The sequence below is a fragment of the Patagioenas fasciata genome, chromosome 1 (assembly GCF_037038585.1).
Source record: "Patagioenas fasciata isolate bPatFas1 chromosome 1, bPatFas1.hap1, whole genome shotgun sequence".
NCBI classification, from domain to species: Eukaryota; Metazoa; Chordata; class Aves; order Columbiformes; family Columbidae; genus Patagioenas; species Patagioenas fasciata.
The window spans coordinates 128,827,744-128,853,741 of record NC_092520.1 but is presented as its reverse complement, the minus strand read 5'-3'; the positions used below and the strand labels follow the sequence as shown (position 1 = coordinate 128,853,741).

At 47.6% G+C, this 25,998-nt stretch overlaps 2 protein-coding genes across 3 annotated transcripts; one reads left to right on the top strand and one right to left on the bottom strand.

Annotated features, from left to right (window-relative positions):
• Positions 1-813: 813 nt before the first annotated feature.
• LOC136108250 (solute carrier family 25 member 36-like) lies at positions 814-10,302 on the top strand. Of its 2 annotated transcripts, XM_065849894.2 has the most exons (8): positions 814-1,042; positions 4,676-4,808; positions 6,415-6,591; positions 7,002-7,079; positions 7,401-7,501; positions 8,138-8,204; positions 8,402-8,685; positions 8,785-10,302. In XM_065849894.2, exons 1-8 carry the CDS (start codon positions 829-831, stop codon positions 8,982-8,984), a joined length of 1,254 nt encoding a protein of 417 aa, XP_065705966.2. In that variant the 5' UTR covers positions 814-828; the 3' UTR covers positions 8,985-10,302. The 2 variants fall into 2 exon arrangements, with proteins under 2 accessions (XP_065705966.2, XP_065705974.1); XM_065849902.2 differs by lacking the exon at positions 4,676-4,808 and having other exon boundaries at positions 885-1,042.
• CLSTN3 (calsyntenin 3) lies at positions 10,271-25,733 on the bottom strand. Its single transcript, XM_065849881.2, has 18 exons — positions 25,244-25,733; positions 22,464-22,586; positions 21,346-21,541; positions 20,666-20,874; positions 20,206-20,355; positions 19,411-19,596; positions 18,692-18,961; positions 18,302-18,414; positions 18,060-18,222; positions 16,924-16,980; positions 15,982-16,139; positions 15,651-15,799; positions 14,979-15,205; positions 13,743-13,913; positions 13,006-13,151; positions 12,750-12,885; positions 11,049-11,266; positions 10,271-10,980 (listed from the first exon to the last, which is right to left on the bottom strand). Exons 1-18 carry the CDS (start codon positions 25,716-25,718, stop codon positions 10,849-10,851), a joined length of 3,279 nt encoding a protein of 1,092 aa, XP_065705953.2. The 5' UTR covers positions 25,719-25,733; the 3' UTR covers positions 10,271-10,848.
• Positions 25,734-25,998: the final 265 nt, after the last annotated feature.

Here is a 25,998-nt window from a genome sequence, read left to right as displayed (position 1 = left end):
TTGCAGCTTTGCTCACTGGACACTCAAGTCTTGTGTCACTCAGTTCTGTGAGTACAGAAGTCACAGGAATAGAGTTGATCTGACAGCTTATTTCATCTGACCTACAGACTATCCTTCTACCCATACAAACTGGTACAATGTGTGCCTTTTTGGCAATAGCATGATGTTGATGTATATTCTGCTTTTTTCCAAGGAAGATGATATTCTGTGAACTGCGACACCATCTGAAACTTTTCATTTGCAAAAGCAACAAAGGATCCTTTGGGCCTGAATATTCCCCATCCTTGACATACTGATCCTTCGAACTTCAAAATCATGGGTTTATTTTGTTCAGAGATTTTTGTGGTTTTTGGTTTTTGTTTTTTGTGGTTTTTTTTTGGGGGGTGTGGGTGTGGTGTCTTTTGGTTAGTTGGTTTTGTTGTTTTGTTTTTTGTCTGAAATATTTGGTCTGTTTTAATATAAAACCAAACATCTGAGGAAGCATCTGTGGTCCCAACAGAGCATGGATAAAACTCAGGAATGACTAGGCTCTGCTCTTGGACCCATCAACTTCTCCACAAGCTGATCTCAAAGACACTATTTTGCCATTTCGGCCTTGGTCTCCCCACTTGCAAAACAAAGATAAGGTTTCTTTCGGGTCTTTTTAATGAAAGAGCCTTGAGTGGCTGGGCCAAAAGGAGCTGTATTAGCAGGCTAAAATCTGCAAGGAGAGAAACGAGAGCACAAAAAGCACGGAGCAGGGAGTGCATCTCAGCAGGAGCGAAGCCTGGGTTCAGCCCAGAGAACACACGGCAGGGAGGCACCGTCCATCAGGCGGAACACGCCGGGATGTCAGGAGCTGCGGCCCCGCAGCACGTCCCCAACCCAGCTTACGCAACTGCCGGGCCCGGTCCAGCGGCCTCCCGGGCTCCTCCTCCGGCCGACCGGGAGCCAATGCGCGGGGCGGCCGGATGGCGGCCCAGGGGTGGTGGGGTTCGGGAGGCGGTGCAGAGCGCCGAGATATGCCGCAGCACAGCACGTTGCTCCACTTGCTCGCCGGAGGGTGAGTATTCCCGCGCGGGGCGGCCGGGGTACGCCGGCCTCTGCCCCGGGACACGTAGCCGGGGGAGACCCGAGGCTGCCCTGGGCGCGGGGCCTCGCCGGACCCGCGGGCCGTCTTCCTCTCCCGGGTCGGCGTGGCCCCCACGGCTACAGCGCCTTCTCCCCGGGGAGCTCCGAACCCGTCCTGTGCTCCCGCCTGCTGCCGGGCCGGGGTGTCCCCTCCGGCTGCCGCCCTGGCTTGCGGGCGGCCTGCCCGCCCCTGAGGAGCGAGGCCTACAGCGACGGCTTGCCCCGGTGCTCGCTGCGGCCGGGCCTCAGGTCGCGGCCGCATTTTGTGCCGGGAACTGTGGGGCACACATCCTTTAGCAGCTGCCAGAGAGCTGGCGAAGAGGACACTCTGCCTTGCCCCACGGCCAGACGCTGCCTGTGCCCCATAATCCTCACCCGCGCTGGCTTTGCTGTGCCAGTTGTAAATGCGGGCGCGTTGGCCGCCACGGTGAACCTGTAGCTGTGCAGTTCGGGAAGAAGGGAAGGGGAGCCTCCCTGTGAGACGTGGGAGCCTTCACCTGGTATATTATCCAGGCTGAGTTTACCGGAGATGGCGGGCAAGGGAAGCAAGGTGCCGAACGAGGGAATGAGAGGCACCACAGGGCCTCTTCAGTGGAGGAAATGGTGGAGCATCCTTGTCTTTAGCAGAAGAGCCAGCCTTCCACCATCGCATGGCTGAGATTCCTGCATGTCTTCTCTGGCTTTAAATAGTGTGGCTGACTCTGGTGGGCCGGGTGTTTAGAGCTCCGTCAGGGCAGTGCCTGTGAATTCGCAGTGTGCCCTCGAGCAAGTCCATTCTTGCACTGCGTTTCACCCTTCCTGTCTTTAAGAAACATGTGTAATTTAAGTCTCAAAACAGTGAGTTTTAAGTTTATGATGTCCTAAACCGGAAGATATTGTGATCCTCTGGGCTTTTCTGAGTAACTGCAGAACCCCCTTGTCCAGAGAGCCACCTAATCCCTTTCCAAATTCCACAAGCCTGTTGAAGTCCATCTGATGGTGAGGTCTGCGTTATATCATGTGCAATAAAACACATAATTTAGTTGCCCTTAATTAGCAGATTTCCAGTTTTCTGCAGCTAGTGCAGTTGTTGTGCTATGTTGATCTTTGTATATGTACTTACCCTCTCTGTTGCCACTGTCATTTTATCTGTATTGTTCTCTTTTATTAATTTATTCTTTGAACTATATAGTCACTGCATCTTAGCCTTTTAAAATATATTTATTCATATTTCTTAACTTTTTTCTTAAGCTTTTTGTCACCTTCATTTTCCACTATGGCTCCTGAAAAACAGAGAGTTTGGCTAGTGACAGGAGTGTTGCTAGTGGGAGCTTTGGCAGTCTGTATCGTGTCCTCACCCATTAAGCAGTAATCCTTGAATTACAATTAATTAAAACCTGGGAGATAAGATGAACAAGAGATTAATAAGAAGTTCAAATGATTTCTGCAGTATATAGTTAATATTATTGTTTCACCTAATTAAACAGATCTCATTGATGAAAGAACAGTTGTTTGCTTGATATGTTCTAGTACAAGAACTGAGGATCATCAGATGAAACTTGTGAGAGGTTTGTTCCAAACTAATGCAAGAACATAGCTTTTAATACAGTGTGCAGTTAAACTGTGGAACTCCTGGCCATAGGATATTAAAAAATACAAGTTTTTTTATGAGTCCAGAAAGCATTTTTAAAAGATTAATGAAAAATAAAGTGTTGAAAGCTACTAAATACAATGTAACATTTTTGGCTGACAAAGTTCCTGAGCTGAAATTTGCAGGAAGCTGGGAGAGTGTTGTGGACACTAGTATTTCTCCTGCTTTTCTGTAGGTGATCTTTATTTACCTGTGTCCTAGGCAGAATCCTGGTTTAACTGAAGATTTGTCTGACCTAGCTTTGCTATTCTTAAATGATGATTTTCAAGCCATCTCAATTTTTGGCTAGCCTGAGTAAGGGCTAAAATGTGAATTACCAGAAAATCTTGTCACCTCTGTGCATGTTCTCACACCCTTTTCAGATCATTAAAAAATGTTAATAGTGTTTTTTGTGTTTCTCTCAACTAATCCTCTTTTTCTGCCATCTCAAACTTTCCAGTTTTTCTTTTGAAATATGAAAGTAAGATCTTTTTGCCACTACTTTGCTCTGGGAGTACATGTTGTACTGATTGTCAGCTGTTGTTCTTCATCATATTTTGCAGGAATTGCTTTTGTTCCTGCTTCCGGAGTAATGACTTCAGGGCTTTTGTTTTCTTAAACCAGTCTGCTTAAGCCCAGCATAAGGACCCTTGGTGACTGCTTAGGTCCATGTGTTTTTCATTGTTTGCCAGTCACTGCAGCTTTGCTCAGTACTGTGACAATCTTTGTCACCAATGGAATTTATCAAAAGTAAAATGTTACCTCCTGCCTGTTGGTGGAAAGATGGGAGATTGTTGCATCTAGTCTATAAGTGATTTTCCTAGACTCTTACTGGAGCACTGCTGTTTGATTCTTTACTGACAACTGGTTTCAGGGCAGGGAAAGAGTGGGGGGTTACTTTTTTTTCCCTTCTTTTTGAGATTTTGTGGTCTGATTTTGATCCATTTAGCATCTATACTGTAGACAGAGTGCTAAGGTTCTAAGTGTGTTCTTGTGAGATATCAAGCTCACTTTTTGCAGAACTGAAGTATGTTACAACTTTGTAGAATCCGGCATTTATTTTCATTTTGTTTAAAAAAATATTATATATAGCCCTCCCCTGCATTGATTACTACAAAGTGTTTTTTAAGTTTATAGTGATCTGATTCCATAATTCTATTCTGGCATGAATCTCAGGCCATATAACTTATCAGCATAAATTACTACAAATAGAGTGTTTTTTTAAAATCCTGTTAGATATTAGGACTTTTCCACAGGCCCCTAACATTTCTTAAGCATTTAAATCTGAAGGTATGAAGTCTCTTCAATCAGCTATTTTTAATATCCATGGCCATGGGTTTTTTGTGCCTGCTGATTTTAAAATGTTAGTTCCGACTAGATTTTGTTTAATTTTGCCTTCATTAGTATTGGAATGAAAAACATTTCATGTCTTTGTGATGAGAGTGTGTGATTTTCCATTTCTCCTCATACAGAAGAATTTTTGAGACCTACCTTTCATATATTGTGAGCAGCTATATCATCATGTACTATGTGATAAGACATCATAGTTGAGATTTCTTCTAGTTTTGAACTGGTACACTTTATTTCCTTAGCTTTGTTTAGTCACTGTTCTCTGCTCTCTGAAAAATCTTCCTTAGTCTTGCCATTGAACCATGGTGGCTTAGAGGTCCTCCCTCACCTCAGACTCTCTTACTTTGATTAAATGACCACCACGCTAAGGAGTAACAATTTCTTTAACTCTTACTGTTGCTTTTAAAATTATTTTCTATTATCTATACATATCAGTATCTTGAGAAACTTTAACTCAGGAAATTTGTATATCTACTGGAGGTGTGGGTTCCATTTCATATCCTGGCCATGCTCAGGTGGGGACTTCTTGGAGGAATGAGATATTATGAACACATTACATAAAGTTGTGTCCAGGCAATTGCTTCTCTAAATGTTGTCCTGTTGTAGTTTTTCCTCAGCTTTTAGATAAGAAGTTGACACTGCTCTATTCAGATTTCTTAGACATCTTGATCTGTCACCACTGTACTCAATTTTCTCCTGAACTGGAAACTACACTTCTGGTCAAGAAAACAACAGGCCTGTGAGTATGGAGCCTGTATCAGGCAAATTAGTAGAAACCATGGTCAAGAACAGGAACGTTAGACCCCTGAATTAATGTGTTCTACGTGGGAAGAATCAACATGGCTTTTATAAAAGAAGGTCCTGCTTCATGTGACTCCTGGATTGCTGTGTAGACTGTTTTGGTGTCTGTGTTTGAGGAGCTTGTTCGTGCAGAGAACCTGAGCTGAGACGTTTACTGCTTTGCTTTTTGTTGTCTTCTGAGCCTGAGCTGAGTTCTTTGGTTGTGTTTTACCTAATCCCAGACTCCCACTACTCATCGTATCTCCCGAGGGAAATTGCTGCTAATCAGCTGCTCTGCAAGTCATCACCAATGCATATATCTGCATAGGGCTTGACAAAGCAGCATGAGTGTAATGGAGTAGCATAACTAGTTGCTACTTGCTGGTATCAGTAGCTGCATCACCTTCTAGCTGCCGGATCTTAAGCTCTTGGGCTTCGTTGCAATAGGCATCCAGGCGTCCTTTTATTTTATTTTGTTTTAATCCTAACCAACAGGCAACAGTAAATGAAGCCCTAGGAGCAAAGGCTGTGAGAGCAATATATGTGTGCACTGAGCTATATAGACTTTTTCAAAATAATTCTTCAGAAATCTGGCCTTTTGGTGTCCTATGCTATCATATGTAATTCTGTTGATACACTGGATTGTCCTCTGGTATCTTGTAGTGCTTTGGTTGGCTTTTCTGTCTTTGGAGCAGAGCGAGTTTTTTTTAAGACTCCATCTGTTGTGAAATGAAGTGAGTTTGGCTGTACCAGATATGAGCAACTGTCCATTCATCAAAGCCTCTTGCATGGTTGTTCCATGCAAATTCATCTCAAAACAGTCTTTCAGGTACTGAGCATCCTCTAGAATAACAGACTTGTGAGTCCAAGGATCTGAAGGGCTGAGAACCAAACGTATTGGTTCTGACTTGTCCCTGGGTGGCAGAAAGGGAGAACGGAGATACAGGTCCTTTCAGCATTACTGGGATGTGACTAGGCTGATTGGTTCATGAGTTCCAAAAATAGCTTCTGTCTGCTGAAGGTCAGGGTCTGCTTTTAGTAAGCAATTCAAGCTGGGGGTGAGCCTGACTGTTGGTAGAAAATACAGATCTTGCTTACAGAGCCTTGCAAATGTAGGTTATGGATTGAAGATACAAGCAGGCCGAGGGGTGGGAGAATTTTGTGCTGCCCCTCTCTGAGCCAGTGCTACTGTGGGGAGGTGTGAGGGACAGTGCCTGGTGATCTCAGCAGAAGGCATTGCAGCAAGGTTGGGCAGCAGAAATGTTTGCTCTGGGAAATTCTGAATTCAAAGATCAGCAGCTTTGAGCTGAGGGACTGATGAGTCCCCATGGACTTGGGACTGTTTGTCTCAAATATTGAGTGAGATTTCAGAGTGAGGCTGCCAGAAAAAGTCACAAGCTAAGCCATTATTACATTAATCAGTGTCAGAGCAGGAGGCCATGTGTGACGCAGGCTGGGGGACCTAACCTTCTGTCCTAGAGGGGAGAGGTTGTGGACGAGCAAGATCAGAATTACTGCCCTGTTCCTGCACAGGGCTCATTCTTATATATTCTGTTATGCCCTAGATGTGGTGGCACAGCTGGAGCCATCCTGACATGTCCCCTGGAAGTGGTGAAGACACGTCTGCAGTCATCCCAACTGACACTGCGCCCTCTATGCCTCTCAGAGATACACCTGCCAGGGATGAGTGTGAGGCTGATGAACCCCACTCCACCGTCTCCTGGAATGCTCAAGTTGATGAGGTGAGTAGGATAGGGCAGTGTGCATGTTAGGACCACCGAGGTGAAGGTTTGGACATCAGGTAGAGAGAGAGAGAGGGAAGTAACATTTGAGATGAGGATCTGGAAACCACAAGTGCAGTAGGAAGTTCTATCAGAGCACAGGTACGTCTGCTTCTTGCAGTTGATCTGTGCTTTGAACTCTTAAGTCTGCAAGGCAGCTTTTGGGACTGTGAGAAATTTCTCAGCTAGTGGTTTGATCAGGCCCAGAGTGCTGGTGTCAGCAAGATAAGGAGGAAATGAGTGAAGGACAGAGTAGGGCAGGAAAAGGATAACACGGGAGGTGAGGAGATGATGATACAAGAAGTATTGAAGAACAGCAGAGCCCCCAGCTTAGTTATTCTACTGATTTCTCTGTTTATGTCCTTCTGTAGGGCCATCCTTGAGAAGGAAGGCATACGATCCCTGTTCCGAGGTCTGGGTCCAAACCTTGTTGGGGTTGCACCCTCCCGGTGAGTACTGCTCCCTGAGGATAGCTCATCCTATACACTTTTTAAAGGACCTTCATGGCAGCTATTGCTCCACGTTTTGAAAGCAGTCTGAGCCATGTGCTCATTGTGCCACAGGACTGCCTCACACAGACATTTTCTGGACTTCCTGATCATAGTTGTAAGATAAGGTGATTGCTGTTGGTCTAGTATAGATGGTGTCTGATGTCACATTGGACAAACCTGTGCTGGGAGTAAGAAAAGTTGGGGTGAGACTCCCATGGCAGTGCCATCTCTGATCCTCATAGATGAGTTGTAACCTCTTCTGTATTTCTTTCTAACCAGGGCTATATATTTTGCTGCCTATTCTGGTGTTAAGGAGAGGCTTAATGCTGTCCTTGTACCAGAGTCCAAGAAAGTACACATGCTATCAGCAGCCTGTGCAGGTGAGTCTCTTCTGTCTCAAATCAGAGCCAAGGGGTCTTTCTGTCTGTAAGTGTAAATGGATTTAATTCCTTCCCCATTGCTGCTTCCATCAGTCCTGCTCTCTCTTCTGCAGTTTTCTCCCTCCACACCTGGAACAGTGAGTTCCTTGGATAACCAAACCACTTTCTCACTCTTCATTCTTGTTAGGCTCATCTCTTCAAGTAATGGATCTAGTCTTTAGCCCTTCAGCTGCTATCAGGAAAAGAGTTCCATTCAGCTGTGAAAGGGAGAAGGCAGTGTGTAATTTAGACCATTCACAGAATGATTTCTCTTGATATATCCCAGTTCTCTAACAAAGTCTTCCACTCTTGCAAGTTTAGCCCGTTGTTTCCTGCCTCTTTGTAACACCAGAGCCTGTAGTAGGGTTGGAGGCAGAGGAGCTAATTACCCCCAGACAAAGGCTGGAATCGGGGAGGAGGAGAATTAAATAGTCTGCCTTAAATGTCTCTTCTCCCATGGGACCTCAAGGTCATTCTCAAATTGCAAATGCCTGCTGCTTGCCAAGCAGAAGTGGGAGAGCTGATAGATCAGCACCTCCTCACAAACTGTCAGTGTGATCCTGGTGCTTATGGCTGTCTTCCTGTTCTGTTCTCCAGGCATTACCTCTTCAACACTCACCAACCCTATCTGGTTAGTGAAAACCAGGATGCAGCTGGAAGCCAGGTAAGGCAGGCTAGCAGTGCAGAGCCACTCTATGTCAGATCAGGACTAGTTTGGGCATGGGGTTGGGTAGGGGTGTGTAACTTGCCATCAGAACATAGTCTTCAAGGCATGCTGGGGAAGACTCATACATAGTGTTCACAAAAGCATTTTAGGTCAGTGGAGCAGTATGCCATTTTAACCGTCCTTGCTTTTTCCAGGATGAAGGGGGAGATGACCAGCAATGCACTCCAGTGTGCCATGCATGTGTACCGTACTGAAGGCCTTCGTGGATTTTACCGTGGTATCACTGCCTCCTATGCTGGAGTGTCGGAGACCATCATACACTTCGTCATCTATGAAGCACTCAAACAGCAGCTGAGAAACAGCCATCATTCCCTTTCCCCACCACTCACACTTTCACCAAACAGCCATGATTTCTTCGGACTAATGGGAGCTGCTGCTGTCTCCAAAGCATGTGCTTCATGCATTGCATATCCACATGGTGAGTGGGTCCGCTCTATTTGCTTCTTTTCCCCTCAATGGGAGATGCCATGCCTATAGCATCCATCTGCTAATGTCACTTCCCTTTTTGTCTCTCCAGAGGTCATTCGGACACGGTTGCGAGAAGAAGGGTCACGATACCGTTCCTTTATACAGACTCTACAGCTTGTGGTCCATGAAGAGGGACCCTTGGCTTTATACCGAGGGCTCCTGGCTCACTTGATCCGCCAGATCCCAAACACAGCTATCATGATGGCTACCTATGAACTCATCATACATTTGGCCTCTTCCACCTTGTGAGCATGCTGTAGCACCTGGCTGAGGCTGGTTTAGAGATACAGGGACTTCATGGTCCTGAGACTCAGTTTTTTTCATTGCTCTGAGAGGTGCTGCTTTTCATAGCACATCAGAACTGGGTCAGGCATAGCATGCTTGGGACATAAGACTATTTTGTGCAAAGTTTCTTGCTCCAATGTGCAAAATGTTGCCTTTCTTCTTTCTGGAGACTTGAATTATTCTGGTGTTTCAAGGTGTCAGGGCACTGGTTTGACAGTGCCTGCTCTAAGTTCTTTGTATTAAACAAGGGCATGGAATTTACTGGCAAGGAGACAAAGGAGAAAGCGTAAGAGTATCTTAGACGGTCTTAGCATGTTCACTTCTTTTGCACCCAGTCACAACCGTATGTGGGTACAGTTGGACGTGAAGACAGGCTGGAGCGGAGAGAACTGTAGCAAGCAGAGATCTCATGCTGAGACCTTTAATTCCCTCAGAGGGGCTTTTACACTCTCACCTGCTGTGCTGCCTTCTTGCCTGAAAGGAGAGTTCCTCAGCCTTGGCTACCAGTCAATGTCCTATGGCAGAATCTTCCTTTGGGTCCATAACATGTTGCAGCCTTTGCCCCAAGATGTGTCAGGCAGTTGACAGCCTCTTTTTGTCTTGCAGGGTCTGACTAATCAGACCAAGTACATCAAGGGAAGAAGCACAACCTGCTATGAAGCACTACATGAACAACTACTACTGGGCTCACAGACATGCTTTGCCAATATCTGTTGTTTTTCCATCCCTTCCATTTCCAACAGAAAGAGGAGGACACTGCCTTCCCTCAGAAGTACTGAGGCTGTTCTGCTATTATACAAGCTAGACACCCTAGTGTGAAAGTACTGTTCTATACTGGTAAAGAAGGCAGATCATGTGAAAAGATGGGTGAATCTGAGGATTTGGCCTGTTTCTGTTGATGATACACTAAGTGTATGGAAAGAGCCTTATTTTTTTCTGTAATCAAGAATTCAGTTTGCTGCATTACACTTGCCTGTGACAGGCTGATAGGCCTTCTGTTCCTCTGTGGGTTCGTAGCCCTGTGTTCTGGGGCTACATGGTGTTTACGAAGAGTATTTTGACTCTTAAAAAGGTGGGGGGTAGGGTTATGGGTGTTGTGTTTTTTCTTGTTCCAACACATATACTAAGAAGCCCTTGAGATAAGGCAGTGATTTCAGTAAATACATGCTCTAGACAATCTCCAGTCTCACATTACAGGCTATACTGGCTGTTTCTCTGCTTGTAGTGAAAAACTACAGAAGCCCTGAACATTTTATTTGAAATCCATTTATTTTAAAATCCACTTTGTTTCCTCATTCTTCTTACCTTCATTCATTTAGTTTAGGCGTATCGACAATTTTACAAAGCGACACAAGCTGCAGTGGTTTTTTTTCATGAAACGAGAATAAACCTCAAACAACAACATTGAAAAAATATACAATATATATATATATAGTACCTGGGGAGGGGTTGTGAGAGACCCCACTCTGAGCCCTATGGCTGGCTCCTCCTTCCAAATTTCAGTTCTTTCCAAGTCCCTCCTTCCTCATCGTAGTTTGAACTGTGCCACTGTCATGTGCAATTGCCCTAACACATGTTTCTAGAGAGCCACATGGCGGGGGGGTCAATAATGTGGGGAATGTCCACAATGAGAATGACAGAAGATGAAAGAACATGGGAGGCAGAGATGACAAATAAGGGAGGAGCGCGTGTGTACACAGTTGGGGAAGGAAGAAGTTCAAAGTAAGACAACTCCTCCTTCCACCCATATGTTTTGGGGGGGATCCATTGGACTGGTGTTTTAAAGCTCCTAGCAGGGGTGAGAGCCATCACTTTTGCCAATGATGTGTCAGACATCCACATCGTTGTTGTCCAGGGAGTCGGGTGTCTCTGAGTCGGTGCTGTCATCTTCATCCTCCATGCCCTCACTAGCTCTGCCCTTGGTGCTTTCTGTTGCCCTCTCCTGGCAGCTCTGGTAGGACTGGGGAGGTGAGACATAGGTTAAGAAGGATCTGGCAACCCAGCTGCCCAGCCTCAGCCAATCCTCACCTCCATGGGGTTGACAATGATGGTGAGGGCCGAGTCATCCCAGAACATGTCACCCTCTTTGCCTCCAGTGCTTGTGTGCCCCCCTTCAGCAGCTCTAGGGACCTCTTGCTCCATGCCCCGCTGGTGCAAGGAGTGGATGCGCAGGATGCCAAGGATCACCATAAGCGCCAGGAAGCCCACACACACCACAATGATGACAGTGGCAGCACTGGGAACCACTTTGGAGAAAGAAAATGAGAAGGTGTGGTTAGTATCTGTCACAGAAACATGCATCTCCAACCTGACCTGCAGGAACTGGGGTTTCTGGGCAGAGCTTGGGTTTTTCGTTTAGGCAGGAACTTGTCCTGACTTTTCTGCTCCCTTGGGCACAGGCAGTTCCCACCTTCAGCTGCTGTATCTGCATGGGGCCTGCATGGTTTTCCAGGAAGCCTAGGCCCTGGTGTCCTCTGATGTCAGCCTGGCCTGCACATCTTTATCTACAGAAGTCACCAGAAAATGTTGCACAGCAGCAATTTGTATCCCCCTCTTGGAAAGGAGAAATGTGTGCTGGAGAGAGCCTCTAAGGGCACAAGGATTTTTAGAGGGTGTAATTTCCGTGCAAGCAGTAAAGATAGAAGGAAGCCAAAAGGAGTCTGCTTCGCATGTGGGACAGAGGTGAGGGCTATGATGGCCTTCTAATTAGTGCCATGGTCAAAGCCTGGCTTCTCCGTAGAAGAAAACTTTAAATTCACCTAAGACTCTGAGCCAAACTTCCACTGCTTTGTTCTAGCCCTGCAGGCTGAGCTTTGAGGCCCCAGATAACCCCCTCCTCTGCAAAACCTGGGCTCTCCACGGATTTGTTCTAGGTAGTTCTGTACAGCAGGGACAACGTTTCTGCTGCAGTCGGCAAGAGCTCGGGAAGGGAGTGGCAAAGGCTGGATTTTGGTGCTCTCCCAGAATATACATGGGCTGTCCCTGCAGTGGCTCAGTGCCAGCTGCAGAACTGGACCAGCCTGGGATCAGCTGCTGCAGGAAGCTGCAGCAAAAACAAGCACCAGAGGTACTTTCCATGTTCCCTACATCAGGGGGCCAAAAGCAACACAGGGACCTCTGTAACAGTCCTAGAGCTTTCACAGCTTAGGAGGAGCCAGCTGGACTGTGGTCATGCTTGTAGCACAGTGGCTGCCAGCACAAACCAATAAATCTAGTCTAGCTTTCAGGCTTCTCTCCTGTTTTGGGGGCAAGAAGCATCTTGTCTGCGTGGTGCCATCTCCTGTATTTTTCTGCCTTGTGGACCACCACCTGGTTCCATCATCTTTTGTTTTGTTTTCAGAGCAGTGGCAGTCTTGATACTCATTTCCCTCCTGCTGCTGAAGCTTCTTTCTGAAATTACATTACCCAAGCGCACATAGCACCTTTGCAAGGTGTGCAAATGAAATTGTAACAGCTTACAGTTGTTCTTTTTAGGCCTTCTTAGGTGTAGATTTCAGACTGCTTCTACATCAAGAATACAACACACCAAAAGAGAAAGATTGTTGCACCAAGCTCTAAAACACAACTTGACAGAGACTGCAGTCCATTTGATAATGATAAGTAGGAAAGGACAGTATAATGGGAACTCAATAAAATGGGTATAGGGAGCCTGAAAGGAATCCTCTGCCTGTTCTACCAGGATATCAGAAAAACAGCAAAGGAATAAACCCAAAAGATAGTGTTACATACTTGGGTTGCTGTGGGTGCTTGCCAAACTGTGCCCAGATAGCTCTGGGGGTAAATGATGGCCTCGGTGCACGAACTGCTGGGAATTCAGAATGTGGTTAGGATGAGCAGCATGGTTCATGTTGTGGAGGACATTCATCTGCAGAAAGACCAGAGCGAGAGAGACTCAATCATGTGTTCATGGTACATTCTACATTGTGTGTATTCCCATCTACCATGGAGGCACAAGCACCTATATGTGCAGATATTGATCCTGTACCTCAACAGTGAACTCATTGCTGGAGTAGCGTCCATTCATCTCAGTGCAGGACAGATGAAACTTTCTTTCATAAAGAGCAGCGCCATGGTTGATGTGGTATGAGACCTGGCGTAGTATTTCCTCGTAAACTGCAATGCTCTCCACACCTGAGACAAGAAGAGAGAACTGGTGTGGGGTGAGGAGGCTCCTGCTTCAAAGTCATCTGGAATCGTAACCCTGTAGCAACTAGCAGCTACAGAGGAATCCAAGGCAATGCTGGGTTCATTAGTTTTAGGACATGAGCAGAGATGGAGCTGGCTGCAAAGGACCTGATGAAATCGCTGCTTGCTAAAACAAGTAGAAGGGAAAGAAGGATGAAGAGCAACAGCCCTGTTAAGTTCTGGAGAGTACAATAGTGTTGTACCAGTTGAACCTGTGGAATACGCTGTCCTCCAGTCATGTAATGCAAAATAGTGCTGGCACGTGGGAACATGTGACCCCAAGGAGTAAGTCAAGGAAGAGTGATATAAGCCTGGGTGAGGGCTCAGACACCATGCCCTAGTACTGTGCACCAGAGGAGCCACCTCCCCAAGGAAGTGGCCTGGGGCTTCCAAAAGCCAGGAGTTCAACAAATGGTTACACCTCAGAGTCTCACGGAGTACACCCACACATCTTTAACATTGGGTTAAGTGCTACTCCCAGCAATGCCTAACAGGCAGTGAAAGAAGCGTAATTAGACAGCCAAGGAGAGGACATACCTGTGATAGTCAGGTAGGCAGAGGTGTTAACAAGCTCCAGACCCCGCTGCTGCAGCAGTGCCCCATCCAGGAGCAGATATTCCCTCTCTGGGTCCAAGTCATCTCCTACCAATGAGATCTCGCAGCCATCAAGGTTGTGCACAATCTCATCTGACATTCGTGTGTCTGTCACTGAGGTGCAAGCAGAAAGAAGACAGGGCCAGAAAGTCAGACAGCCATCAATGAAAGCAGGGGTACCAACTTACTTAAAAGTGCTCACATCATATGGAATAACTTCTTTCTCTGGCTAGCACTGTCCTTGAGTAAAATCACTGACAGTGTAATTACTTGTTGAAGGAGTCCCCCTGATTCTAATGACATTACTTATGCACATAATAAAGTCACTTTATTTTGGAACAACATAATATTGTCAGAGTGGATCACGCTAACGCATCTTGGCTGTAAGGACTCTGTTGACAGTGTGCAAATTAGGAACAGCTCTATCACACGTTCCCAGACCCTGAGTGTTTTTGAAAGCTTTGCCCTGTCTCAAGACTGCTGGTTAGAATTGTCGAGATCTTCTTTAAAAGATTCAAGGACTAACTGCTTTCAGCAGGGCTAAGACCAACCTGTTCTGAGTCAAGAAACCCATCATTGTATGAGGAAAGCCAAAATTGCTAAATTAAAAACTATGAGCAAAAAATACCATTAACAGAAGAGATACAAAGAAGTGAAAGTACATGTTGAATGTAGAGTGCAGAGAAATAATCTGAGCCTGATGGAGAGAAATTAAGGGACAAGATATTACAGGGTGTGAGGAAACTGACTGGGGAATTCACAGGAATAAGTGATGCAGGAAGAGATTGGAGGAGCTGAGAAATACGGAAAGCAGGAGAGAAGGAAGCATGAGACTGAGTAAGTGCAGGAGTAGAGAGGGTAACAGGCAGGACATCCGTCCAGTGCTGGATTCAATAAAGGGAAATGTAGGTAAAATGTAAAAGGGATTAGGAATGAGCAGCCTGGGAAAGGAGAAGAGAGTGAAGCAAAGGCACTGTGTGGATAGAAAAAGTACAGGGAGGAGCAGAAAAGGATAAGAACCGATTAGCCTACATATTGACAGACAATGTGCCTTGCTTCTATATTTGTAAATTCTCTCCTATTTTGAGTGTAATGAGGGGCTCTACTTCCTCTGCAGGACAGCAACTCTTGTACGTCTTTCCAGTTTGTCTCTTATACCTCACTCTGTATTCCACTCACCGGTACCATGCCAGTTCTCATCCTTCTTGGCCTCTACCTGGTGAGAAATAGAACAGGAGATCTGGAGGTTGGGGAAGAGGGGGACCCCATCAGGAGCCTCAAAGTCTAATGCAGGATGAACAAAGTGGGCATTGCCACTCAAGAGGATCTGGGGGGCATCAGGCTGTAGCACCACAACATAACCTTCCACATCAGGAATGGAGACACAGGACTCTTCACTGAAACACCTGAAGGAGAGCAGTAGAAAGCATCAGTTGGCCCAAGCTTCCACCAGCAATATCGTAAAAGAACACCTGCTGCCCATTTCTGCCAGTGAAAGGAATATCCTTTTTCTGGTAGTCTTCTTCAAGCTTCCCTACAGTCTGCTGTGCAAGACAGAGAGGTGTGGTAGGAATGACATCACTGGGTTTCAGGTGACTTGGTCATACCCACACACACCACAGAGAAAATGAAAACCAGCCCACATACCTGCTGCCTGCACAGATCCTGGGACCCAGGATTACAGTAACTGTTTGGATACTGGATACTCTAATATTTATTTTCAGGAAGACTTTTACCCATTTGGAGACCATCAATTAGAATTAAAATACATGGTGAAGGAGTGTTATTTTAGTCAAAAGAGAGGTAACCCTCTTGCTGAACTTATCCGGAGGTGCTGCTTTGTCCACTCACTTGACCGTAGTCATGAGTCTGAGTGGCCGGACTCCAGGGGTAGCAAAGCGCAGTGAATTCATGTAAGCCACATGCTGGATTGCATGGTTGAAGGTTTCCACATCATCACCCTCCAAGGTAAGCAGGGACTGAGAGGGGTTCACATGAACCTGCAGGTGGAAGAGAAGAAAATACTCAAGGTTCCTTGGCAAACACAAAGAGTCCACGCTAAGGGAAACACAAAGGAGAAAAGTGGAGAGTTGCTTGAGGTGGGGAAGCAGGCAAAGTCCTGGGATGCAAGGCTGGGGAGGAACGTGGAGGAGACCCATGCAAGCTCGGCAGATGGGCATACCTTCATCCCTTTGCCAAGACTGTCGAAGTCACTGTAATCAAGCCCCTCACGGCAGGCATACAGGCATTCAATAACCTCCCGGCTCTCCAAGCTACCAGGGCGCACAGTGAAGCCAGCCAAGTAACCATGGAAGTAGTGGTGTATCAACAGAGGATCTCCTGAGAGAAACATGGGAGGTGGACGGTGTGAGAGACATGGTGAGGAAGAGGGCAAAAACAACAAAAGCAACAGTGTGAGGGACATACAGATGCTAAGGGAGGTAGAGAGAGACAGAGGGGTGCATGGGGCATGGAAAAGCCAAGGCAACAAAAGCAACACTGAGGCAACAGTGAGGTTAGGAGAGGTAGTGAGAGACAGAGGTGTGCATAGGACATGGAAAAACAAAGACAACAAGAAGATGGGGGATCCTGATGTAAGGAGATGACAATTTTTTGAATTTCAGATGGAGGAAAGTGAGAAAAACAGGCCAACAGAAAGACTAGGGAAGTGAATGGTGGGTAGCGTAGAGAAGTTTCTGCCCAACTGCTGAATGCCAGATGGAAACAATTTCTTGTCCCCTTCTCACTTTGCTTCTTGTGAGGGCTTTTAAAATAAGCTATATGTTACACATGTATTTAGGGATGAGGTGACATCTCCTGATGTCTCTAATGGCTATTGTGTTCTTCAGAGACCAACTTTAATGATCAGGCATGAGGACTCTTTCTCCACATGGAAAGCATACTCTGTCTCTCAAAGCAGGCTGTAGTACTCCTGTCAGCCTTTTCATGCTCCACAGATGCCAAGGTATCAAGGACCAAACTGCCAAATAAGGGTTTTCTTTCCCAAGATGGCAGAAGGTAGCAGGACAGGGTTGGGGGAACTGTATGAGGAAGGCACCATGCAAGAAGTGATAGTCATACATGGTGAAGAGGGGAAGAGAACTATACACTTTCTTTTCCCTACCTTGTACGGTATCAGTGGAGTTCTCATTTCCTTTGACTTTCTCTTTGTTTTTCTCCTCTGCAAAAGAACATTCAGACAAGCAATAAGACATGGGAAGAGGGTAGTTACAGGGTCAGGCAAGGATCTACACAAGTGTTTGTATTGGTCAGTCCAAAAGAACAGCTCTGGAGTCATATGCCAAGCAATGCACCCTTCAACCCTAGAGACAGTACATCACAGATGAAAGAAGGCAGAGCTCCCCTCATGAAGAGATGGTGAGATTGTACTGAGTAACTGATAAAAGGGAGAAAGCATAGGGGATTTTTCATCCTTTTCCAATCACTTGGGAATTAATTCTTATTTATGGAACATGGTCGTAACCATGTTTGCAACAAGCCATGTTCTCAACATCCCTTTGAAACTCAGATGGTTCCAGGAGGGTGTCCCAAGCTGATTAATATTTGTTGCTTGCAAAAAGTTGATAGAGGGACACAGAGCTGTGGGAAGATCCCTGACCTGGGAGAAGCAGTACTAAATATTTGATCTTGCTAGAAACTTCTGCTGGACTGAAGGCAAGCAGCAGGCAAATTCCTTTAGTTCTGTCCTGCTTCAGTCTTGCAGGGGAACTGAGAGACCTGGGAAATGCAGTCTTGCATCTCCATAAAATGGGCTTTGATCTGGTAGTGGCTTAACTATGTTCCTGACCTTATCTTTGCCCTCCAACCCAGTTCCTCTACAGAATGACTTGTGACTTCTTCATAGAGAGCCTCAGGACACAGATATCCCCATCAATACAACCAGCAATACAAATAGTACTGCCTACTCTAGTGAAAACTTTTGATAGAAACACCAATGCCTGAATGAGGTACAGTTTCAACTTTCCTCTTGCCTAAAAGCCTATTATCCATCACATATTCTACTGCTGTTGTTCATGAAGCTGCCAATGACTCTTGCCCCTGAGCTATTATTACTGTGGCCTGCTGGTTTGGGCCATAAGGAGGGAAAAAGCCACATTGGCTTTGGTGCCAAGGAAGCAAGATGGCTGCAACGTGTTTTGCATCATTTCTTATTGGGCAGTGTTTCAACCTCTTCTGGATCTCCCTCCACTCTCTTGTTTCCCATGTGGGTTGAGCTTGGTTCAGGGAGTGGGCACTCACCGGTCCAGCAGGCTCCAATCATGAGAGAGGGTTCCTGCCGTGGGGGGTGAATGAGGCCATTGTCATGGATGAGGGCAGGGTCATAAGAGACACCATCCACGTAGAGTGTGACAGTGGGGAACTCCAGGTTAAGGGCATAATGGTGCCATTCATCATCGCAGACCTACATCAGACAGCAGAGGAAGAGATCAGCAAAAGGCAGAAGGAGAAGGGACATGGGGAAGACGCAAATGCTTCCTCACCTGCTCAAGCTTCCAGAGAAATTTCACAGGCCTTGCACTTTCCAGCAATGGCCAGTAGAGGAAAGCAATCCGGCAGCCATGCACAGCCAGAGAGTAATGTGAGTAGCCATCCTCTGCCAGGGACAAGTACAGTGAGTTATGTATCATGCCTTAGAGCAGTCTCACTAGCCAGAGCCCAGAAGCACACACTAGCCTGCACAACTGGCACTCTACACTGACTGCTCATAGTGGGCTTGGCTGCTCCCAGAAAAAGTGACACCTGAAGAAGCTGTGTTCCCCTGCCCAGATCCCCCTCAGGAACACAAGAGATTTCCCCCTACTGGGATAATCCCTTCTAACAAGTTAGAAGCACTGGGCAGAAGTGTCCCCACCCCAGGAAAAGTGTCTCACCATTCTGCACTGTGCTGCAGATCACTGTCTCCTCTTCCCGCCTGCCTTTGCCAGGGACCACAGCATGCTTCATCCATACAGACAGGGTGAAGTGGTCACTCAGCCCCTCATGGGCATTGAGCCCATTCACCACAGGCACCTGGGCAGCCTGGCTGCCATTGAACCAGTAGATGAGGCTGCTGTCCTGGCTGTAGTGCACCGAGAGCCGCGCGGTCCAGTTCACCGTGGGGCTAGGCACTGGCAGCAGGTCAATCTCTCCTGAAGCAGCACCTACGGAGAAGGGAAGGAGTCAGGGATGTCAGCATGGGAGAATAAGGAGCCTGAGAACTGGGGAACAGATGAGAGGGTGCTAGAGCACAGGCAGAGGAGGAGTTGCCTATAGGCCTTGTCCTGCCTGGAGAAGGCTGGTGACTCTTCCATCTGTGCTGAGGCAAGTCCCACAGGTTTTGCATACTGTGTCAGTGAACAGAAACCTCTGGCTTCCCAGCAAGGAAAGCATGGGGAGACCCTTATAAATATGGGCAGGGTGCTCGTTGCCCCTCAATGCAGCATGCAAGCTACATGTCCTCCCAGCCCCACCAATCACACCAGATGCGAGGAATGTTTTCCCCCAGCATCTCTGCTGTGTGAGGCACAGAGCTACCACTGTGAACCCCTCTAGGAGAAGGGGCAGGGTGCTGTGGCACAGCTGCCCTTGGCCCAGGAAAGAATCAGTTCACCACAGAGTTTGCGTAGTGACTTCTCGGAGTAGTTATCCCGGTCACAGCCCTTGGCCACATGGTTTGTTTGCAGCTCCACAGTGGCTTGGATGTTCCACAGAGGCTCATCGCAGGTCTCCAGGTGAATGCTGGGGAAGAGTGCAAGGCTGCCTGCACCTGGGATGTACTCAATCCTTTTGTTCCAGCCTAATGAAGAAGAGTGAAAGATAGGGGTTAAGTCCAGCCAAGGACCCAAGGCCAGAACATCTGGCACACATACAAGCGGCATCTATTTACTAGCCCAGAACCAGAGATTTTTGGTCCTTTCCATCTTGAAAAAACTTTATGCAGCTGGCATCAGTGCACGGGAAGACTTCCTAGATGCAGAGAGTCCAAATTCTCAACTTCCACAGCTAGTACTCCTTGGATTGTCAGTTTCTCTTATCAGGCAGAACAGATATTTAGCTGTGTTGATTTTCCCTTATTTCTATTGACTAAGGTGAACCCATAGGCATATAGCACCTCTGAAAAGCCAAATATCCCCAAGATAAACAGCTCCAAAAACAATGTACATTGAATACAGTCTCAAGTACATAGCAGTTCACAGTAATCCAAGGAAGGATTTTCCAATGTTAGAATTGTCTTTCAGTGGCTTTGCAACTGACTTATCCCCTTAGATGGGACTGATGGGTTGGTGCCAGAACTGAACCATATATTTGGGCTTACAGATTTATATGTGTATATACAAACGCAATGAGTAGAACTGAGTTCAGCAAAAGCAAAGGGAAGACATAACTGTATTTGGAAGTTTCATACCCTGCCAGCTGGGCTTGCAGGTGGGTTTCACCTGGATCTCCACTTGAGCATCATCAGAAGCCCGCTTCTTTCCACAGTCATAGGCTGTCACTGTGAATTTGTAGAGATGATCTCCACTGTACTGCAGCTTCTCCGTGTTCTCGATGTTACCTGGTTAGCAAAACAAAGAGCTGAAGGGAGAGGAAAGACAGTCTCCTCAAAGATGTTCCTTCTAGAAATCGCTCTTATTTTTGATCAACTACAAAAACAACCAAAAAGGGGTGGAGTTCCACCAGTACTGCCACTCTATAACAAGCTACAGCATCCCACAAAATGGCTGCTGGACCTCTGCACCAGGAGAGAAAGATCAGCAGTGCTAGAAAATTCATATAGCACAGCTCTGCCAGCAAATGGGACTGGCAGAGAGGGAGCAAAGCAGGAAAAGGGGAGTGACGTGCTCATGGCAGGTGCCGATTCTTACCATCATTGTCAATCAGAAAGGGAATATTGGGAGTCAGGATCTCGTAGTAGCAAATTTGGCTGTACTGTGGTGAGCAGTCTCCATCAATAGCCTCCACACGTAAGATGCGGTCATACAGCTTTCCCTCAGTCACTGCCACACGATACAACTTTTCCACAAAGACAGGAGCGAACTCATTCACATCGTTTACTCGGACATGCACTGTGGCCCTGATGCAGAGAGACATCAATAAGAACTGATTGGCTGATTAGGAGCCATGCACCACCTAAATTTCAATGTAAGTCACACCCCTGAAGTGCACCAGTCTGATTTCCAGCCATCAAAAGCAGGCATAAGGAAAGAGACCTTGGTTTCAATGCAGCAATGTTGGCACACAGGAGCTTAGACAATGGTTTCCCACTCCAGAGAAAGAACAAGAGGAATGATCATGTAATCTGGACCTCCTGCCTATATGCAGCAACATAAAACACCACCCTCAGACACAACTGTCAAGCAGCCCTCATTTCTAGTGTATTCAGTCATGTGACTCAGTCTTTAGGTCTTACTGACATGTTGAGTTATAGTATCAAGGCTGGAGAAAAATACTTCTGCCTAAAGGAAGCATTCCCACAGCAATTTTCATTTGCGTTTCTGTGACAGATCATATTTGGTAACATGCAGCAATGACTACATGGACTTACTTGTGTGATTTCTTGGTATTGGCTCCATCAGGTCCCTCTCCACAGTCATAAGCCTGGATGGTGAATGTGTGCTCCTTATGTGCTTCACAATCCACCGGCTCCTTGGCCCGGATCAGCCCCTCACCTGTAGCTTTGTCCAGGATCACAGCTTCAAAAGGTACCCCTGCCCCATGGATCCTGAAGCCACAGATTTCACCTAATACCCACAAAGGCAGAGAGGAAGGGGAAAAGAAAAGCAATGAGGAGAGCGCATTATGCCCCCTTGCTTCCCTTTGTCACATTTTCTTCTTTTCTAATTTACAATCATCTTTCTTCCTCATTATCACCTCTCATTTTGAGCAATTTTTGGTTCCCTAGGAGTTCCTCTTTCTGTGTCTTACAGCCATTAATGGTGCAGCTTGCCCTCTACTGGAGACCACTCCCATGGCAAGGAAACTTGACCAGCATCAAGAAAGATAAGATGTTACAAGGCTCAAGCTAGATTTATTAGAGCTACACAGCCATAGGACTGCGGAAGCACCTTATTTCTCATTGGCATCTCTCAACACCTTATATTGTAGATAGACAGCCAAAGCATGAAGAACCATGATGTCTCATCCACCCATGCATGCAGGATACGCACAGTACCACAGGGCACTGCCAATAGGGTCACCTAAATCCTAAAGTTCAGCTCACAGTGACAACTTTTCCTCTCCCAAAGCTGAGGGAGGATGTGTGAGGAAGCTCCAGGCACTGTGTAAGCAAGCACCAAGAATACAACCCTCATAAAGCCTCTTCTGTAGTTTCAGGGATTTGTGCTTACTGTTAAGGGATGTAGCACTGCCAACCAAGTGTGCCCTTCCAGCTTCCTCCAGTGCTCATAGACACAGAGCTGTGCATGTGATCTTTAGAAATAGCAGAACTGCGTCAAAAAGTAGATTGCTCCACCCTCAGTTTCTCTCCCTAAGGGAAACAGCTCACAGCATCCTAAATCAAGCTGTGCCCAAATTACCTGCAGACTTCACTAGGGATCTCCTCCAGAACAAGGAATCCAGCACAGGGATGAATGTCATCCTGTCTCTGCTTCTTCATAAGACTCCCCCTGCCTCCCACCCTTCCCACAGCTGTTGCCTACCTACCTGCATAGCGCAATGGAGCATCTTTGTCCAGTGCAAATAGCGGTGGGTTGAGCAGGACTGTGTTGTCATTCTCCATTATGATGCCCTGATACTCAGCTTCAATCCAGGGTTTGTGCTTGTTTGCTGAGGTGGGTTTGGGGCAAGAGATGGAGCACAGGTATGTGTTAACAGCCAACAACAGATTCAGTAGGAAAAGAGCAGAATATCATCCCGTGGCAGGTAACAACCATCCCTCCCCACCTTCTTCTCTGGAAATAATGAAGTCTGAAATAGGTTGGGAGAAAGAAGTTATCTTTCTTCAGTGCTACTCTACATGGATCTTGGGAGACCTCATCAGAAACAATGTGTTCCTTCTGGTCTCCTCATTACTTTTGTATTGGAAACGTGAGGAGAGGCATCTGGGTGCCCAGGAAAGCTGAAGCGGTTAAAAAAAAAAAAATGACATCGAGAGGCAGGAGTAGCCTGATTCTGGAGACAGATTCCAAAAGCTAAATCCTTTAGCTCATTGAAGCCATAATTAAAGGATGCAGGACACATTTTCCCTTGGGGTGTCCTCAGGTGACAAGTCTTGCATGTAGCCATTATCACTTATGCCTAGCATCCTCTGGACTAAGGCCCAGCATCTACGCACATGTACCCAGGCACACCTTCAGCCAGTCATCCTACATGTGTAATAACCTACTCTGAGAGTCCTTTGCTCCTTCCTTCCCCACTCCATGGTGAGCACCATATTCCCTTGGCCCCTCCTTGCTAATCCTGATGGCTGGAGCCCAGCCAGGCTTGGCATGGAGGCAGCAGCCAGCAGGAGGCTCTGAAAAATGTCACAGGCCCAGAAATAGCAAATTAATCTTCATCACACAGGCTCCGGGGCAGGGAAAGGGAGAAATAAAGGGGTGGGGGGGAGGGAGAGGGAGGGGAGAGAGAAGAAAAATCATTACAAATTAAAAACCCCTCCCCCATGCCCACTCCCTGCCAAATGGGCCTCAGAGATTATATTACATAGCCTAGTTACAACCACCATTCCCAGATAATCCCCCACTCTCTCACCCCCTCGAGACAAATATTTATTACAACCAAGCAACATTTTGAGCACAGCATGGCTCAGAGCTGGTGGGAAGTAGGATACAAAGCCTTTCCCCTCAAGGGCACTGCTTCCAATATGTGAATTCATCCTCTGCAGCACAGTATCCTCTAAAACCATAACAGTATGGCATGATGTGTTGACTCGAAAGGAACAGTATCCCTTACAACAAAGCACTTCACCAAACTGGGGCCAGGGGATGCTGCTGGAGCCAGGTGGTGGGCCAGCAGACAGGACGACAGGTCAGAGAAGGGATGCACCAGCAGGGCAGAACAGGCAGACCCAGCCAGGTATAGCCACGAAGAGCGTGGGCTGGCATTTCTCCTTCACTGTATTGATTAAGATCATAAAGCATTGCATAGGAAATCCAGAGAAACATCCATCCTGCTCAGTATGCAGGTGGAATCCTTCCTGTGTGCAAGTGCCCATGTTCCACCCCTCCATTGCCCCCACCAGATTCCACTCTGTGACGGCTCTAGCCTGTGCACCACAGCACCAAGGTGGGAATACGTAGCTACAAATGCCAAATGTGCCCTGTTGCTGGGGTAACAAGCTGGTGGTAGAGAGATAAATCCTTTGCTGCATCCACCTGCAACTTGGAAATCAACAATCTGATTTCTCAGGAAATTAGTTCCTGGAGATGCAAAAAACATTTTGGGAATATTTTTAGGATAAAGAGTCTTACCAGCTCCAAGAAAGCTCCTGTAAATATAAAATAATTTGCCAAAGGTGGGTAAATGTTTCAGAGTGTAAATTTGCAAGGGAGAGAGAAAATCCAGAGCATAAGGAACCTTGCCTCACCACTGGGCCCCTTAGCACCAGAGCAGAACAAATAAATGCCCCTGCCAATGTCAGCATACACACAGCACTGCGTTGCACCCACCCTGTAGCCTGACCTCATCCAAAGCACAGAAGGCACCCTTAAGTGTCACATTCCCTGATGACCCCTGAGTCCCTTGCATGTTTGCAGATTCTCCCACACTGTCAGATTATTGACACACTGACTCCCCTCAGATGAATTTCTCATGCCTGTCTCTACAGACACAGACCTAGAAATCCACATCTTTCTCCATTGCTCTACATGTTCAAAGAACATCTGCATTCAGAACGTTACAGCTGTGGCATTAGGGTTGGGGGTTTTTTTTACATATTTAGCACATAAAATGCTGTTTTATACAAGCAACCAGCATAGTTAACATAAAACTGCACAATAATTCCTACTGACAGATTGTAGATGGATGAACTAGAATTGGAAGATGGAGATAGAGGACGTGTTTTGGAGACCACAGGGGTCTCAGTATGCTAAACGAAAGAACCCTAAATCCACATAGCGATAACTGAAACAAAAGCAAGACAAGTGGGTGGAAAGGGGAAAACGCGAGGGGAATGCTAGCAGGAGAGGAAAGAACAAAAAAAGAGCAGTGGCAGGAGACAGATGGAGAAAGTAAAGAGAGGGAATGGGATGAGGGCGCCCGAGGGGGCAAAGAAAGCCGGGGCCGCCGGGGACTGCGGAGACCCCCCGACAAAAACGTGTCAGCCGAAGGCGACGGGCAGCGCGGAGCCGCACCGCCACCGCGGGGGCGGATGGATGAGCCAACGTGCCCCTCATCCCCGTCGCAGGGGGCAGCTGGAGGGTCGCAGAGGGGCGCCCCGTCGCCGCCGCTGCCCGGGACAGTGCCCGCGGCGCTCCGCCGCTCACCTTTGTTGGAGGCGCTGCCGGGCAGCGCGGCGCAGAGGCAGAGGAGAGGGAGGAGGACGGCGGCGCGGGGCCGAGGGTCGCCCATCGCGGCGACGGGTCCCAGCCCGCCCGGGACTACCGGACAGCGGCGGGCGCGGCCCTGCCCGGCCCACGCCCTCCCTCCCGCGGCGGCGGCGGCGCGCAGGGACGCCGCGGTACCTCCGCGAGCCCCGCTCCGCTCCGCTCCACGCCCGGCCCCGCCCCGCCACTGCAGCATGACGTCACGGGCGCGGCGGGGGCCGGGGGTCGGCAGCCAATGGGAGGGGCCGCCGTGCCAGGTGCTACGGAGGGGTGCGGTGCGGCTCGGTGCGGGGGAGTTGCTATTTTCTTTCTCACTGCAAATCTGGGCTGTGCACGGAGAGGGGCGAGGGCTGGGGACACCTGGGTCTGGTGGGCGCTTCAGAACTGGCAGCCGGTGCTTCGCCCCGGGAAGCATCCTCGCACCTGCTGAGGGATGCGGGAGGAGCAGGCTGGGGAGGGGAAGATCGTAAAGCATTGCGTAGGAAATCCAGAGAAACATCCGTCCTGCTCGATCCTGAAGATCGAGAGGGTGCCGAGGCGAGGGTCTGCAGACTGTATCCGGACCCCGCCGCCCATGCGACCCGGGCTCGGCGGGGCGGAGCTGCCAGCCTGCCGTCTCCTCGACGGGTTGGCCGGGGCGGGAGCGGCGTGGGCCGCGGCACTGCTCTGAGGACGCCCGTAGCTACCGGCTTCAC